Source organism: Diadema antillarum, unplaced genomic scaffold (genome assembly GCF_040938485.1).
Source record: "Diadema antillarum isolate AM-2024a unplaced genomic scaffold, OU_Dant_1.0 seq00000562_RagTag, whole genome shotgun sequence".
Lineage (NCBI taxonomy): Eukaryota > Metazoa > Echinodermata > Echinoidea > Diadematoida > Diadematidae > Diadema > Diadema antillarum.
This window is the reverse complement of record NW_027271501.1, coordinates 330681-349172: the sequence shown is the minus strand read 5'-3', so window position 1 is coordinate 349172 and position 18492 is coordinate 330681. Positions and strand designations below refer to the sequence as shown.

General features: G+C 37.3%; 1 protein-coding gene across 1 annotated transcript; it reads right to left on the bottom strand.

Annotated features, from left to right (window-relative positions):
• Positions 1-4277: 4277 nt before the first annotated feature.
• LOC139735030 (vacuole membrane protein 1-like) lies at positions 4278-18266 on the bottom strand. The gene is made up of 13 exons (XM_071645803.1): positions 18105-18266; positions 15974-16230; positions 15194-15284; positions 14476-14586; positions 13038-13117; positions 12668-12764; positions 12061-12112; positions 11348-11430; positions 9151-9231; positions 8432-8548; positions 6991-7052; positions 5851-5956; positions 4278-4824 (listed from the first exon to the last, which is right to left on the bottom strand). The coding sequence occupies exons 1-13, from the start codon at positions 18192-18194 to the stop codon at positions 4690-4692; spliced, it is 1362 nt and encodes a 453-aa protein (XP_071501904.1). The 5' UTR covers positions 18195-18266; the 3' UTR covers positions 4278-4689.
• Between the last annotated feature and the right edge of the window lie 226 nt (positions 18267-18492).

Below are 18492 nucleotides of genomic sequence, written 5' to 3'. Positions count from 1 at the left end.
GTGCACAAAAATGAACTAAAGGACGTACATATCAATCAGAAATAAAACTTCAAGTGTAGCTCTTCATTCCCTCAACTACTGTAAAAGTGGAAATTTTCGCGGTGTTGAAATTTTCGCGCATTTCGCGTAACGAGAAACTAGCGCGAAAATAAAAGCACGCAAATATTTTTGCTTGCCATATGTTCTCCTACTTACTGTCTTGATTCCGCAGAATTAAAAACACGCGAAACTCTTCTTACCGGGCCGAGCGCGAAAATTTAGTCGCGCAAAAATATCTACTTTTACAGTATTTTGCTCTAGGTCTTGTTGTTTACGGATATGAAGCAATGCAAGCACAGATCATACTTGCCAATATCAAATACACATACCACATAAACACATAGCCACATAACCATGTGAGTTGCAGAAGGGCTTTCCCATGGTGAGGCTAGAACAGGTTTGTTTTGGATGAGCAGTGCATCAATACGGTCAGTATATCTATCATATGGAGAATGGGTCAGTTCACACTGGACATTACTCTTATCCATGGGTAGTGACCAGTCAATCTTTGTATGCTTGATATATGGACTAAACTGATATGAGAGACACCTAGGATTTGTGCTGTTCCTGAGTGACTGGACCTTATAAATCACACTTTATTATCTGAATGCTGCTATGATTATGATGGAATTGATGTTATATAGAATTATTACAAATCAGCCAATTATATTTCATATACTCTTCATTCATTTGAGTTCTACTGGATATATCATTCAGCCTATTCTTGTGGCAATCATACTAGAATACATTTTCATATCTTCTTCTTCCTCTGTATGGATAACATATTTCTGTCTTAAAGGCCCAGTAGCGTGAGGATTAATGGGTGGTCCAATTCATTCCCTGCTCACTGGGGTACATCCAAAAACCATGAATAGCACTGGTCAGCGAATGTGTGCATTGAAGCATACGCTCATTGATAGCAGTTGACTCCAACTGAAATTCTTTGGTTGTGTGTGTACATACACAGAGATAAGTGATAAAACTGTACACAATTTGCTACGGGGATTCTGGAATATATCCCCAGCCTTCCCCACTCCATGGTATCCCAACACTACCCGGTCTTTTAAGATTAATTTCCTTCCTTGTTGAGAATCAAGAGACTAAAATTAATTTACTGCAGCCGAATGTGATGACTACAATGTATATGAAAACTTGAATCACAATGCAAACCAGAGGAAATCATGTACATTTATACTACAAGCATGTAATCATAAACACACAGAACTCTCTTCTGTATATGGTAAACATCCGACATACTTGAAGAAATGAAAGGAAAGTCTACATTTACAAAAATGCCTTTGAAACCCACACTTGGTGTGATGTAGAATTAAAGATATACATTCCTATTTTTTATTTAACCATGTAGTCAATATATTTCAGCATAAGAATGGACTATCACAATGTTCATATACATTTATATATTCATATATATCAATGTTTTTGACCATAACATGTCACTTCTTTGAAGTAATGACAAGATAATATCTGAAGGTTTGAGTTTCCCATTACAGTGAAGGGCCAATGTAGTGCTGACATTCACCTTCTTTAGAATTAAGTCATTAACCTACAAACAATAAACAAAGAAGTTACACACATTACCATGAACTCTAGTTACAATGCCAACTAGAGTAACCATGTCAACTACAGGGGAATCCGGTTACAACAAGCTGCTTGGGACCAGTGAAATTTCCCTGTTATATGGGGTATCTCCTTACATCAGGGATAAAAAACAAAAGAATATAAAGGGAATGAGAACTGCAAAATTGCTTCAATTTATCAGGTATTTTTCTATATCGGATCTTGTTCAAATGAGGTTCCACTTCATTAATAAAGACAAATGTTTCCCACTTTCCTCTCCTATCCTAACTCCCCAACCCCCTCCCAATCCCATGATCCTTAGCACCACAAGTCATAGGTGGGAGCAACAATCAACAGAAATAAATTCAGTCTTCCCTTCCATGTTCATACCATGATTTTTATTTTCTTCTGGCACAACAGAACAAAGTCTTTGTTACAGAAAAGCAGGAGACAACAGTATAAGATTCCTAAAACTTCTGTTTGTCTAGAACATCTATCCTGCCACTATTTTCTTCCTGATAAAAAAACATAAAACCTATACACAATCACACAGACACAAACAGACACACAAATTCACAGAAAGAAATAGATTAAAGGAAACTGGCAAATTCTTCCCTTAATATCTAATTTTCTCAGTATCAAAACATCATTGAAAAAGCATCTATCAAATATATTAAAGTGCTTTGCACCTATTACCACTCACAAACAGAACAGGGTCTAGGGCATTTACCCCCCTGGGCAATTACCCCAGACCATTCCCCTGATCCTAACCCTAATCCCAAACCTAAACCTAACCCAAACTCTAACCCTAAACCTAACCCTAAAACTAACCGCTACTCTAACCTTATCACTAACCAGTGTTTAGCCGGGGGTAATTGCCCTCGGGGGGTAATTGCCCTGATACGGTCTAAACTTCTCAAAAGATCTTGGCTACATAATATTAAGGAAACTCTATGTAAAGTGACACATGTTAAAATGTGTTCAAGAATTGATGCAAGAGGGCGCTATACAGTTGACAATATTTGCAATCACATAGCTTAGAACAAGTGTCGATCTTTATGACCAGTCTACATAGGAGGTCCTCTAGATGAAAAGAAAGCATCTACTCATTTTCATTTTGCTTTAAATATTTTTCTGGCATGTCACTCATATTCTACAATTACATGCACACATACAGGAGCTTGGTTTGATCTAGAAAAGGGTGTCCGATTGAAGAAGCTTCCTTTTAAGTTACATTTATGGCACAAAGTTTTTGAAGTTTACATGTACTAGTGAAAGTTTGAAGAAATAATTTGACAACTTGTAGAAAATCTCCATTCATATTTAAGACAAAATTACAATAGCTTTTCATTTTCTTTTGATTTGTCTGGTTTTACGGTCCAATGCCAGATTATATCAAGGGGAAAACAAATGGGGAAAAGTGGTAAAGTAAGAAATTTCCTGAGCAATAATATTGGATTTGATGGAAACTACTTAGTCCTCACTGGACGTTACTTACATTTTCACCAACTTAATGACATTTTGTCCAGCTTTACATCAAAAGTAATCAAACATTGAGGGTTATGGTTTCCTTCATTAACTCACTGGATTGAGAATCTTCATAAAAATGTAGGAAAAAACCATGAAAAGAAAAGAAGCTTTGGCACCTTTGATTCTGCAGCAGCTACCATGTATCCCTTGAGAGTACATAAAATGTCCCCTCAATTTCAAAGTTAGCTATGAAATACAAACAAAATGTAAACAATTGCAGGCTTTGAGCTGAAAATTCAATGTTTTCACAATACAGTAAAAGTCCTTTGACCAACAAACAAACCTTCACTCCACTTCCCCTTTTTTGCAATGAAATGAGACTGAACAATGTGCATCATTTGCACAAAGGATTATTGTATTGTTATAGCATAGCAATGGTGTTTGCTTGTTTGATATGTGTTTTGTAACCAGCATAACTGTTCACTGAAAATGTGAAACTTTAAAATTCCATAACTTTCCTATTTCGGGTCCAAGGAAATTTTGAGGAAATTTCTACTAATCTGACTGTGTGACTTTACTCTCTTTATTCAAGCAAATTCAATACGAAGTGGCACTGTACTGCAAGGCCATCACATATAAAGCCTCACACAAATTAAGCACACTAAAGCACATTCGTTTATCCCTGGTTATATGAGTAAATCGATCAAAGTATACAAACCAACCCAGAATCTATGTTTTAAAATTTCATGAACGAAAAATCAAACACAATGAGATGATCGAGCACGTTCTGTTTCAAATTCAAATCCAAATCTTTTGAACAATATTCCCCAGACTCTGCCAAATTTCCACAACAGTCGAATGTAAATCCAAACTTAAAACGCGCTTATTTAACCTGTAACTATCCATGCCTTATTTTAATTGCTTTTTGTTCACTTAATTGCTCCCCTGTTCAGGTGTATCCCACCACGTGTAGTTAGTTGCCTGTATCAAAGCACCAAGAGCATCGACATGCTGACATGTGCACTACTATAAAACATGACATATTCGCGGCATGAAATTTTCACAAATTGCCACTGGCATCCAATGCATATAGTGTAGACGAGAACTTTCGCGTGCATTTTAATTTCGCGAATATTGGCGCTCGCGAAATTCGTGAAATTAAAATGCACACGAACATTCCTCGTTTTACAGTATACAAATAGCCATCATTATTATTCATTATCAAGATTAGAACATCATCTTACACTGCCATGAATTATGTGTTATACTACACAACTGCCATGGCTGTCTATTTGTTGGGTGGGGGGAAAATGGTCGGCTAAAAATGAATTCATTTTTATGCAAATGGTGTTATCATCCATACTTCATGCAAAACTTGCAGAAAACTCTGGACTGGAATGATATTACCTGGCCGGTGGTGTCCAACATCAAATACTGTATACCGACATATATTCTCGGAAATTGAACCCACACCAAAAAATATAAAGATTAAAAAAATAATAATAATAATAATAAAGAAATAAAAATTTATAAAATAAAGAGGAAATATATGCAAAAACTGTCACTAGCTACCAAGCTGTACATAACTGCCATTAGCTGACATCAATGCATCTTGTCACGATTCTTTTCTTGGACCCGCTTCATGTAGCGCTGGGCCAGCGAATTGACGATGGAAATCACAAAATAGATCACCATGGCAATGACCAGCTTCTCAAAGAGGAAGCCAAGGAGGTTCTTCTTCTGCAGCAGAGAGAGATAGGGAGAGAAAAAGATACATAGTCGTAAAGAGAGAGAGAGAAAGAAAGAGAAATAGATGGATAATAATATATACTAAGATATGACAAAATATATCAGTGCCCTTATATACAGTCCGACCTCTCTTATCCGGCCTCCCTTTATCTGGATCTCTCTATTATTCGGATGCGATCTCCCCGTTATTTTTTTCCCCTGATCTAATAATTATCGGGAAAGGTCTGTACAAGAAAATCTGATAAATCTCAGCCCCATTGATAAACAATTCTGATACATGAGATCAACATGGATTCAACTGCTATTTACATGGATAAAGTTGAGTATAACTCAATGCATGTCAAAAGCACCTGCAACTTACAGCATGAATCATGTGAAGACAGGTTTTATGCACTTTATCACACTGTCCCCTGTATGAAAATAATTTCAGGAGAGTAGAGTCACCACAATTTTATTCAATAATTTTCATTTCTCTTTTAAACACACTTGAAGAAATTGTTCATGTGCATTTCCAATGCTTACAAATATTTTGTGTTGAATAGTCCCATATATTGATTACTGAGTAACTAAAAAGGAATACATCTGTTTATTAACTGCTCATTACAAAGACATTGCCCCTATGTTCCTAATTCTTATGCATACAGAGAGCAGGCTGTTCACTAATGTTTGAGCAGTGTAGCCTTGTGCAGGCAGCTAAAGGTTTCAAATACTGTATACGCCATATATTTCGCGAGTCTAAATTTTCGCGAATCGGGACTTCTCGACAATTTCGCGAGTGGTTAAATTCGCGATCGTGGAGGCCTGTATGGAACGGAGAAGGGTACACGCGTACGTCACATTCGCATCGGGGATCAGAGTCAATATTTTCACGTGTTTTTAATTTCGCGAATAGCACCTGACTCGCGAAATTCGCGAATATAAAAACCTCGCGAAATATTCGGCATAAACAGTAGCTGCCAAGCAAGAAAGTGAAACACAACAGTGCACAAAAGAGGATGGATTCATAGTATTTACCTGATCAGTCCCTCCACTGCCCGGCTGGTGGTGTAATTTAGCCTTCTGCTTGACCAGGAGGTCACGGAAGGGTCGTTGAAGGGGTGGACCAATCAGTGGAAGCATACTGTATTCGAGAGAGACATGGATTTGCAATCGATGATGTAGTCCTACTTCATGCGAACTATGCAGTCTTATGGGACCAGTTCCTTGTCTTATATAGCCTTAGTATGTTTTATTCCAAATTTGATAAGCATCACCACGGTCACTGACACCAGATCTGCAGTGCACGCACCATCCCAATTTAGCTTTCCTGGTGCTGCTGCACAGGGTTAATTCATTCCAGGTTCAAGGTTCAAAGCCTTCTTTGGATATTGACAAGAGAAGGTGAGAAGTGTCAGGAGAAATCCTATTCTACAGTGACTTCTACACCCTGCAGCATCAACACTCACAACAGAATTATAAACCCGTTGAGGATGAGTCCCAAGTATACTCAGGCAGGTGTCTATGGGAAATGCGTGTTGTAGCAAAATCAAACCATCCTCAACGGGTTAAGATATCAACTACAAGTCCTCAGAGCTGCAGGACCATTTTATGGTCAGACATCTTCAATAAGTTACCATTGTCTCAGGTTTTTTTTTTACACAGTATTGTCTCGAATAATTAAATATGATTATAGAAGAGTTTCATCGAAGTGGTATGAAAGAAATTGCTAAAGAGTCCTCTTATTGTATCCAAATTTATGGCACCAAAACTGTCACGTACATGTATATTAATGTTTTGGGGCCAATACAGCAATTTTATGCTATGAATATGATGAATGAGTTCACATCATAAAGTGTAAATAGACTTCCATACAAAACCATTCATATGTCAGGTGAAACTGGATGATTTCAAATTGTCTATGGACGGTTTTTGAACAGGAGTTATGACAATCTCAAGGAGCTTGGCATTTTCTTCCAGAGCTAGAAATTGCTGTGAGCTGAACTTTCCTATAACTTACACAAACACCACATGACAAAAGCTGAATAAATTTGACAGACAATTATACAGTGTAGAAGGTAGGTTTCTGTAATTACTGTGATTAACTATAATTATGAATTTGAAGCATAACTGATATTTTGCATAGAATTTCACACATAAGACAAACACATCACTTACCCAATTAAATCAACAAGAAGATCTACATGATGCTCACTAAACGTAATGATGACAAACATTGTCTGTGTGAGAAGAAAAGCATGAAAAGAAAAGAAAAACATGAAATGACACTAAGTTAATCTTGATAGCATTCACTGAACAGCTGTTGCCAAGTGGCTTCCATGCTGAGAAATGAAACACACAGCATATCATATTTGAAAAAAATTCTAATTAACTTTTAATCCTATAAACATCTTACCATGACCATAAAATTTCATTGTCAAATAAGGTTTACTTTCTTTTTTAATACGAAATTCATTTTTCTCAGTAGCTATTTTAAACTTCACTTCACATAATTTTACTCAAAATAGTTAAGATACTTTGCTCACAAATGCACCTGCATATATTGCACAATGTCGCTGAAAATGCAACCAATTATATCTAGGCATCAGTTACAAACTTGTCAGATGACAGGTACGTACAAGCATTGACAATAATTTGTGAAATATCACACAAAAGGCTAGAAAATATCCATATTGACAATCGACACACTGAGATAAAGTTATCAAAGAGAAGATTGAGTGCCAAATGTGGGTAAAATTCAAAAAGGAAAGTCACAGTTTTGCCAACTCAAGACAAAAGAACTGAGACAATGTGTTCACATCACCCACACATCATTTTTGTTCTTTTGTTGGATTTTCTGGGTAGTTTTTTTTCTTTTTTTCACTCAATCCATATTGCACACACACCTGTGAAATAAATGATATAAAATTCATAGTAGAAGTTTCCTTAAAATGCTTGTGCTTAGCCTATGGATCTTACCTGTATAGTCTAAGCACAACCTACACGTATGGGCCTTACCTGTATACTCAAAGAATAGCCCATGGGCTTTATGTGGCTACTTGGTGAACAGCTCATGGGCTTTAACCGTATACTCAGAGCATAGCCTATGGGCCTTGCCTGTATATATATAAAGGGGCATTCCAGACGATTTTCATCATTTCACATCATGAAGTACATAAATCGACAGCTCCATGTATAGATTTGTGGAATTTATTGTGGTCTTTTAGCAGAGAAACCAATAGTCTGACAAATCTTAAACAAATTACACTGAACAGTGTTGATGACATCAGAGCCTCACATATTTCACAAATGTAGAACTGTAATTCCATTACAATGCAACTTGATTGACATGTACACCTGTGAAGAATCTATGCATACCTTCTTCTTTTGTTCTGCTTCCTTGACCCCCAACTCATGCATTCTTTATGGTAAGGCTGCCATGTCATCATCCTTGTTCATAGTAATTTGTTATAAATTTTGAAAACATTCTTATTCCTCATCCCAAACACTATAAATTCTGAAACTCTGTACTCAGTATACCTAATTTATTGTCGTTCAAATGTAAAAGTCTGAAAATCATCCGGAGGTCTCCTTTTAAAGCATAGCCTATGGATCTTACCTGTATACTCATTTTGATGACAGCTTTGCCAATAAGGGTAGCACCAAAGAATGTCCAGAATGGCACCAGGAAGTGACCACACGTGATGCCCGCTAGGTCAAAGAGAGGATTGGGAATCTACACAGGAAAGGTCAGACAATAGAGACCAAAGAATGTATCAGAGAGAAAAAAAATCTAACAATACAATCACCATGAGACCAAGAAAACTATTCTGTAGACTGTAATGGACACATACACATAGACACACACACACAAAAAAAAACTTGCAGATACTGTAAAACATGATATTTTCGTGGCATGAAATGTTCGCGAGTTGCCTCTTACATTCAATGCGTATAATGTAGACAAGAACTTTTATGTGCATTTTAATTTCTCGAATCTTGGCTCTCGTGAAATTTGTGAAATCAAAATGCACGTGAACATTCCTTGTTTTACAGTATACAGATAGAGAGAGAGAGAGAGAGAACAAAAAAAAAAATCATCATTGACCAAAGAGATGTGAATGGGGCTGTTCATTTGCCTTGCATGCAATACATTTAATGGCATAGAACATGATTTTCGATTGACTTACTTCAATGGACTGTTTATCCAGTCACTTTACATTCCTTACACATCATTTTTATCTTTTTTTGACATTTTGCAAACCAAACTTAAAATAGAATATAGCCCTTCACACTGCACATCTATATAATCAAGGTACACACGACTCAGGTACTCACCGAAGCACACGCCAGGATACCAAAGAAACCCACTTTCTGGACAAACTTTTGAATACCAACTTTCATTCTTGTTATGAAGTCCTGAAAAGGAGACATGATTGGGAGCAAGACATAATATACCAACAGAGAATGGTTACAAGTGTGAACAATTCACTATAAGTTTTATAAATCATATGCAAACAATTCACTATTTGTTTTACAAAATCACTTGTACACAATTCACTGTTTGTTTTATAAATCACTAGTCAACAATTTACTATTTGTTTTGTAAATCACTTGTAAACAATTCACATACATTTGTTTTATAAATCACATCAGACATTCATGAGTGTGGTCCTAGCCATGCCTGGATGCAGTACAGTAATGGCAACCATTTCTCTAGAAAGGCAAATGGTACATAGTTGCATGATGAGGCAATTGACTGAAATCACAAAAGTAACTTTTGCAATAGTGTCTGATCCAGTGCATGCTGCAAACGACTGCACATTGTGATGTCAGAGTGCAACAGTGCAAAACTGTGAGTATGATCATGAGAGTTAATGTACAAGGATGCTGTTATTGCACACAATCCACACAGCTTTACAAAAATTGAACGATCAACAGTGAAAGCCTGCAATTTTATTTTTTTAGCAAATGTCAAGTGATGAACACTCAACTAATTGTGTTGCACAGAAGTTTGCATGTGTTGTACAATACTTCAAAATGCATTATGCCAGTGTTTCAACCTGTCTGTCACACTCAACACCAAGTCTCATAGAAAGGGAATTAGATGCAGTGAAAACTAAGACTTTTTATTTCATCACCGACTCCCTGCTAGATCACTTCTAATGGAACAGTCACACTACATCCATTTAGTAAACATGAACATGTAATATTGCAGCTTGTATCTCTTGTGTTATCAAGTCTGCAATGAAATCTAAACATTTGACGACAGCCGTTGATCCCTACAAACAATAGATTTGACAATACAAGGACTTGAATTAAGAACTACTGTATGTGTACCAGAATCATCTAAGACATCTACACAACTTCTGATCCCTGGATTGCTCCTTCATATTCAACCTCTAGAACATCTGATAAACATTAGATGGAAGCTTTTTGAGCAGTCATATCAAGGAAGGTGCAGAATGAAACAAACTGAGAACTTGATCAGTGCTTCTATTGTATTAGTGTGGATGAATGTAACATTCAGGACAGTGATGATGCCAATCGCAACAATGATAGTAGTGGCAAGGGTTGTGATACCATCACTGATAATCACTGTACATGTATAAGCTATTATTTTTGCGAGGGTTTAATCTTCGAGAATTTTGTGAACCGCAGGTGGATCGTGAATTTAACAACATGCGAAAATGTCATTATGTGACAATTGTCAAAATTGGGCAGCCCGATTAGTGTTTCAGGTTTCTAGGGACTACCCATCTCAGCCACTTCTGAAGTCGTTGCACTGGCTTCCTTTGAAGCAACGGATAATTTTCAAATTACTTTTGTTTGTTTATAAAATCCTTAACGATCAAGCTCCGAAATATTTAGACGCCTGTTTGACTTTATATACACCTACTAGAAATTTGAGGTCATCTAGTGATCCGCTTCGTCTCACATACTCTGTTACTCGCACCTTAGCCGGTGATAGGACATTTACTGTGTCTGCTTCAAAGCACTGGAACAATTTACCAATTACCGTTAGACAGTCTCCATCAGTCAGTGTGTTTAAAAAAGCCTTGAAAACACATCTTTTCAGTAGCAACTAGTTCGTAGCTGTATATATAACATTTATCCAATTATACATACTGTCGTACATGTTTTGAATTGATTGTAAGTGCTTTGGGCCTTGTGGGAAAAGCGCACTATAAATAATAGTAATAATAATAATAATAATAATAATAATAATAATATGTGCTAGGGTAATAGTGTATATATGATAGCACTGGTGTCATTCGCTAAAAACAACATCTCATGAAAATGCCTGCGAGCTCCTCATTCACAAAAACATCTGTACACAAAAATAACAGCTTATACAGTACGATGGGGGTGATGATGATGATGGTAATGGTATCAGTGATGATGGTGATGCTGAGAATAACAGAGGTGATGATGATGATGATGATGGCAATGACAGTGGTGATGATGATGGTGATGATGTTACCACCAGGTCTCAGTGACTACACCCTCCCACCAATCCTCCCACATGACTCACTTGTTCACCCCTCTGACTCTGCTCCATCATCTCCTCAAACTCCTCATAGTCTTCATTGTCTGGTTCCACTCCTGAGAGACGAGCTGTGATTCCAGCAGAGAGATGGTTTGTGAATACTTGACTGTATGATAGGCTGTGAAATATCAGAATCTCTGCAATCTGATTGGTAAGAACCTATTCCTGCATCATACACTGACTTCCACCAGCCACATAATCTTATTCCAATTTAATGCTCAAATGGATGAAAATCATCATTGTTATGTTGCAGTCAAAAAAGCATCAGAGTCACCCTTTGTGGCATGGACATACTGCATGTATCGAACAGAGAGTTGTGTGGCTGGATGCCTCATGCACACACCTGGTAAATTCTTGCCTGGAGGAATAATTTTAGGCGTAGCGGTAGCTTAAGAAACATCGCAAGATATTACTCTGTCTTTTGCATAAAGCATACAAACACACTCACATACATTGTACAGTGCACTCCTGTTTAAACGAACATGGCTGTATCAAATTTTTGTTAAAAGCAAAACTTCAGGTCCCAAAATTATCATCTATTTATCTTCATCTACTTTATTTATTGGGCTATAACAAAATTTTGATATAACAAAAGAAAACTACCAGTCCCAAGGACTCTGTAGCAACAAGAGTCACCTGTATACACCATTCAACTGTACAAACAATGACAAACACATCTGACGAGGTGTCTTCTTTACCTGCTTTGGCCATAAAGTAAGGAGGCAGTTCTCCTAAGGCAGTTCCTGCACCCTAATCAAAGAGAAGGTGGGGAGAGAAACCCAAGGAGGAGAATGTAAACTGCTTATATACAACTTTGCACACCAAAGAATAATAACATCCAACGTACAACATAGTCTTAACATTTATATATAAGCATGCATGTTGGCAAACATTATGATACAAACCATCTAAAATATCATTAGAAATGTGACCTACGTTTACTCCCAAGTCAAAACTGTTTGACGTCCGCCCATATTTTTACATTTCAAATTCAAAATCAAATGAGTGACTCATCACTTTGGCATAATCTGAGGAAAGAAAAAAATCCAGGGAATAATGAGAAGTAATGAGAAGTTTGTGAGTTTGTTAATAAGCTATGATATATTTAATAAGAAAGTCTCCCACATCATTCAAATGAATGGGTTTTCCATCAAAACTTTAAACAAAAAGTATGAATATTCTGACGTTCCTACACAAATACAGTCACTGGTTACTGAATATGGCAATCTGGAAAAGAAGTTGTAATGCTGCTTTCTTTATTTACTATCGCAACCATAAAAGGATAAGAAGTTCCACTACACTAACCCACATAACAGCTTCAAGGCGAACTTTTTGTAGTACCGCCCATATCGTCATGGAAACTGCAGAACTGCCCTCTTGTGCTGAGTCTGGACAGATTATCCTGAAAGGATGCAGGAAAAAACAGAATAGATTATAAACAGTTTAAAGATAAGAATTTCATTGGCACTACTTTGTATTACATTACCATGTATATTGGCAACAACCTGAAGTTTGTAATACAAAAGAAACAGCACTACAGAGTACCATGGATAAAAATCTAAAGAAGACATGATAATATTCCTTCATGACAAACTAAACATGATGATTAAAGTGATTTAATTTCTCAGTTTATGTGGTGGCTAATGAGTTCTAATTTCGTCGAAAATGAACTTACTTGTCGGGATAAGGCGGTTCTGGAAAGTTTACCGACTGACACTCAAATGCTGCTAGTGTTACCATGGCAATGTGAGGACCCTGTAATATTAAAATACACACAGAATGAAGAGTCTTTGAACATACTTAAAGGACAAGTTCACCTTCATAAACATAAGGATTGAGAGAATGTAGCAATATTAGTAGAACGCATCATTGAAAGTTTGAGGAAAATCAGACAATCCGTTCAAAAGTTATGCATTTTTGAAGTTTTTGTGCAGTACCCGCTGGATGAGAAGACTACTGCAGTGTATGAACAACTTAGATGTCACATGCGTACAACAATATAAGGAAAATATAAAGAGAATTTCACAAAATTCCATCTTTTGAAAAAAGTACACATTCCCCTGAATCATTACCGACAAATGTTATGGGTACGGTAATATTACTCCCCCTGCCTTTAGAAAGAGGCAAGTCAAGTGCTCTTTTATTATGCGAAAAAAAGTGAAAATATGTTGAATTTTCTTTTACATTTTCTTTATACTGTTGTACGCATATGACTCACAAGCTGTAGTAGTCTCCTCATCCAGCGGTTCCAACACAAAAATTTAAAAAATTCATAACTTTTGCATCGATTGTCCAATTTTCCTCAAACTTTCACTGATGTGTTCTACTAATATTGTAGCATGTCCTCGATCCTTATGTTTATGAAGGTGAACTTGTCCTTTAACACTGCAAAGGAAAAGAAGTTTAACAGTGGGAAAATCAAATAGCCGTTTTATCAAAAGCAAAATCATAAATTGCTACATGAGCACATTATCTATAGTTTTAATCAAAATCTGCAGTAATTCTTTCAAACAGAGCAACATAATATATCCGTTTGCTCTTGAAACAAAACTATTCCGTTATCTCTTGTGCATCTCTATCGACTAGGCGTTGACCATTACTGTATGCATACAAGCTTCAACAAACACTTTAATGTCACTACTAAGGGTGTGTTTATGCTCAATTTGCAAGGGCAAAATCAGCAGTTGGAAACACTGAGTGAAGTGATCCAAAATGTTGATTCAAAATGCTGTTCACAAGGATACTGTTTAGGCTAAATTTTTTTATCTTGAGAAAGAGCCGATTTCGCAAACATGCATTGTGCACTGGTAAAATACTATAAACCTCTATTGTAGTACGCAGTTCATCATACGTATTCATATCAACGTGAGCCTGGATGAAACCGCGTTTTGAACTTAACACATTTCAAAAGCCTGATTATGCCTAAAAAAGTGAAACATAAACACACCCAGACTTACCTAAAACCTTGCACAGCAAGCAAACTATCAATCACTGTCAATCGCACGACAAGACTGTATAAAGAAGCAAACTGTTCTTCCTTCGTCAGAAAAAGCTTATAAAGGGATCTTGTTATGCAAAGGTTAAAATTTAGGAAAGGAGGATCCAGTACTTACCAGATATAGGATAAAAGTGTGCAATCCAGTCCCAAGACCAACAGAGGAGAGAATACCAAGGCCCACCCAGTAGAGGGACCATAGGAGCTGCTTTCTGAACAGCTGCACATACTGGTGGAGGAGACCAAACAAACACAACAAATGGAGTAAGATTTAATAATACCAGTCATGCACAGCTTGTGAGTGTGCTTGGTTGATGAGGCACTAACTTACAAGTATTCATTTACCCTAGTGCTACGCAAGACTCACAAACAAAACAACAGCAGACCAAGTGACAAATACACAAAATACCAAATTCACTGAACCAAAAGTACTCAGAACATGTCTTTTACACTCGCAAAGAGACAGAGTTACTAACTGATGATTATGAATCTAATATTGTTAGAGCTGTTATTTTTGTGAGGGTTTAATGTTGCCAATTTCACAAATCACTGTTGGATCGCGAATTGAACAACACAAAATAATGTCACATGATCTTGATCGCATTGAATTTACACACAGGCATCTGCAAATTTAAGATAGCCTCGGTGTCAAATCACAAACACAACATTTCCAGTCAGTGTCTATGACCTCCTCATTTGCAAAAATATCACTGTGAGAAAATCCCAGCAGCATAAATTGTTCTTGAAGTTCATCAATTCTGTGGATGACATGCTGAAACAGAATATCTAGTGATGCGAATTGTGTGGAAAGGAGCTGCAGTAGATGCCGAGCTTACCACTTGATGTGCGCCTTCAAGGTGATACATCACTGCCATAGCAAAGACAAAGACAAAGAACATTCCCACCTTCCTCTTGTTGGACCATAACCTACAAAAAAATAAAATGAGATACATAGTAATTTATTTTCATTTTCACTGTATAGATCTGTAGAGTTCTAATGTGTGAGTTAGGGATAGAAACAACCAATGTAAAATGTAAAAACCAATGTAAAACAACCAATGTTTAAAAATGTTTAAAAATCGGTATAATCAATGGTAAGTATCAATAAATATACAAAATGTGAATAGTTATAAGAAATTTTCTCAGAGAATAAAACTTCTACAGTTGTGGTTTATTGGAAAAAACAGTGATATCTCCATATATCTTAGGTCTTAAAATTGCGAAGTTTTTATATGGTAGGATGTTCTGTGATATAACTGATCTACACTGTACACATATGTATCAAATATGATAAACTCAAACATATCTGAAAAATCTTCTCCAAATCATATGGTAAATAATACCATTAATGACCTGACAACTTCAATCTAATCATTCTCTAATATAAGACATTAGCAGTAAAATTAAGACTTTCCAAATTGATGAGAATAAGATGATAATTTCTGTAGGACCTGCTTGGTCAAACATACTCTGTGCTCGAAATACCCACAGACCATCAGCAATCTGCTGCCATGTCCTTCCCACTGGCCAGAATAACATTTTATTACTCACTTGCGCCTCCTCAAAAAAGTGTCCTTGACCCAAATTTGATGAAATTTTGGGCTTGCATACTGTACCTGTGTGTCCATCCTACAACCATAATGTACAGCTCGAGAAGGAAGTACTGTAGAGTTGTGAGAGGTTTGCGGAATAGGGTCACTTTGGCTCGCTCATCTCGATCTCTTCGCCTTGTCTCCCTCAGAGCCTCATGTTCCTCTGGCGTGGACGGTGCATCCTCATTGGTGGGCGTCCCCGAGCCCCTGATCAGCTGACCAATCCCAGGATTCAAGTTGTTCTGCTGGAACATGGCGTCAGCATCCTTCAGACGCAGTACCTTAAAGAACATCAGCCAATCATGGGCAATAAATATAATAATTTTGAAGAATAGCCTTTCTGCTTTTTTAAACACGTTGCGGACAGACTGATTTTGCTACAACACGCATTTCCCATAGACACCTGCCCAAGTATTAGCTCGGGACTCGTCCTCAATAGGTTTTAAAGGGGTCCTCAAAGTACAGCATATCTTTCGTTCACCATGGCAATCCCTAAAGCATGTTCATAATATGCTTAAACACGTCTGCCTGATCTAGCCACACCTTTTGAATAACCCTGCTTTAGAACAGGTATCGACTCCAGCTACTTGTACTTAGTAAAAATAAAAAACTAAATAAATAAATAAAATGAAATCTCTGAAAGGCCTAGGCCTATAATATATCAAAATAAATAAATAAAACGTCTTTGCTCTCACTGGTCTTGGATAACTCTAACCCCGGAGCGGCGGGGCGCTGTCAACCAGTAACACTAACAGCCCGGTACATGTTGGGGTTGCTGGTGCAATTAGGATAACTCTACGAGTCTAATCATCAGTCCTGATCAGACATTTTGACTGAAAAAAAAAACCCAATAAAAAATAAACGTTTTCAACTTACTGGGCACCTTCGTAGGTAATTTATTTAATTAAGATCGTAACAGTACCTGTAACAGTCTAGACTCTACTACAAAATACATCTGATGGTGGCCTGTAGACCTGTCTACTTTTTTTTTTTTTTTTTTTTTTGCCGTTTTCACTTGCCCTGGCCTGGCAGCTAGCACAGAGTCAGAGAGTACGTAGACTCGGAGTAGGGTTCTTTAATATCTAGATCTACTGTCTCTAGTACAGAGTAGTATCACCAAGCATTGTGGGACCGGACGCGAATTGTAAGTGCGTGTACAGCTGCATCTGTAATGAAAATGATGCACCCAGGAATAAAACCAACCCTGCCTGGTAATGGAATTCTCATGGATAGATCTACAAGATGCGATGCAAAAATGAAAGTAACTGTCTCATAATTTCATAAAATATGATAATTCTTTCATTTTCTCACATAAAAAACATATTTTCTTGCTAAAGACCTATATATGTAATTTACTAGTACACCTCCCGCTGGCTGCGATGCATGTCGTTCTCGCAGCTGGTATTAATTATATCAGAAGTGAAAGTCTCACAAGGAAAGTGTTATGACTGGATTAGGCCAGTTTGATCGAATGTTCGATAGCGTCGATTGTACGGCGAGAATGTAAACACCGTGCACGCTCGCTCCCCATATATTTCCCGTACAAAATCAACACATGCACAACTCTCTTTGATACATTCGTACATTGTCATATGGAGTCACTTTGAAGGGGAAAATCCAACGATTTAGCGGGTTAATTCTCACGCCGTTTTCAGAGTATGTTGTCTAGTAATCTAGTAGTATATGAGGAGTCTATATCAAGTCTTTGAAGTAAAGAAGGGTGCATATTCTATGTAAATTTAACTAAAATAGCTAAGTTTTCACGCGCGAACTTAAGAGTCCGGAAACACAACCCCCCATCCTGACCATTAGTAGATGTCTAGTCTAGACCTCTATAAACATTTAAAGTTTAGGTTTCTATTTCTAACATGTTAGAACTAGACCTCTATAGGACTACCTCACTACCCACCACAGCTCAGCGGCTACACCGTTTATCCCATGCCATAGAATTCCAGATACATTAAAACCTTACTCACATCTAGCACTAGTAGTAGTAGTAGTAGCAGCACTGCCAGCTAACCGTAGCTAGCTTTTTGGTGTGGTTCATGTGGGTGGGCACGGTGTTTGTGCCAGCATAAACATCCACGTTGTATTTTACTTATTTATAGCATTATCTAGCTACAGTCGTTGACTGTTGGCTGTGCTGTATACTCACCAATTGATCTTTGATGCCGTGTGCCCTTAAACCTCGTCGCTTCAGTTCCTCCTTTAACTGGGGAACTTTTAATTTAGAGTAATCGTCCATCACGAAATAACTGACGCTGTGGATGCTATTCGTCCATTTCGAAGAGAAATACCTTCTGAACTGACACGCTTGCTAGCTGACGACTGACCTCTTCACGTTTACGTACTGTACGTAGACGTAGGAGTACGAGTGTGTGCACCCAAGAGTGTGCACTTGCGTTCCTGATACATACAGTAAATCACACGTACACGCCACTATCCGTTGAGGCAAATTCTATGGTGTCTTTCAAACCCAAAAAGCACAAACTTTCGCAGGATTGAACCGAAATGATGAATTATTGATTACAGTCGTGTATTCC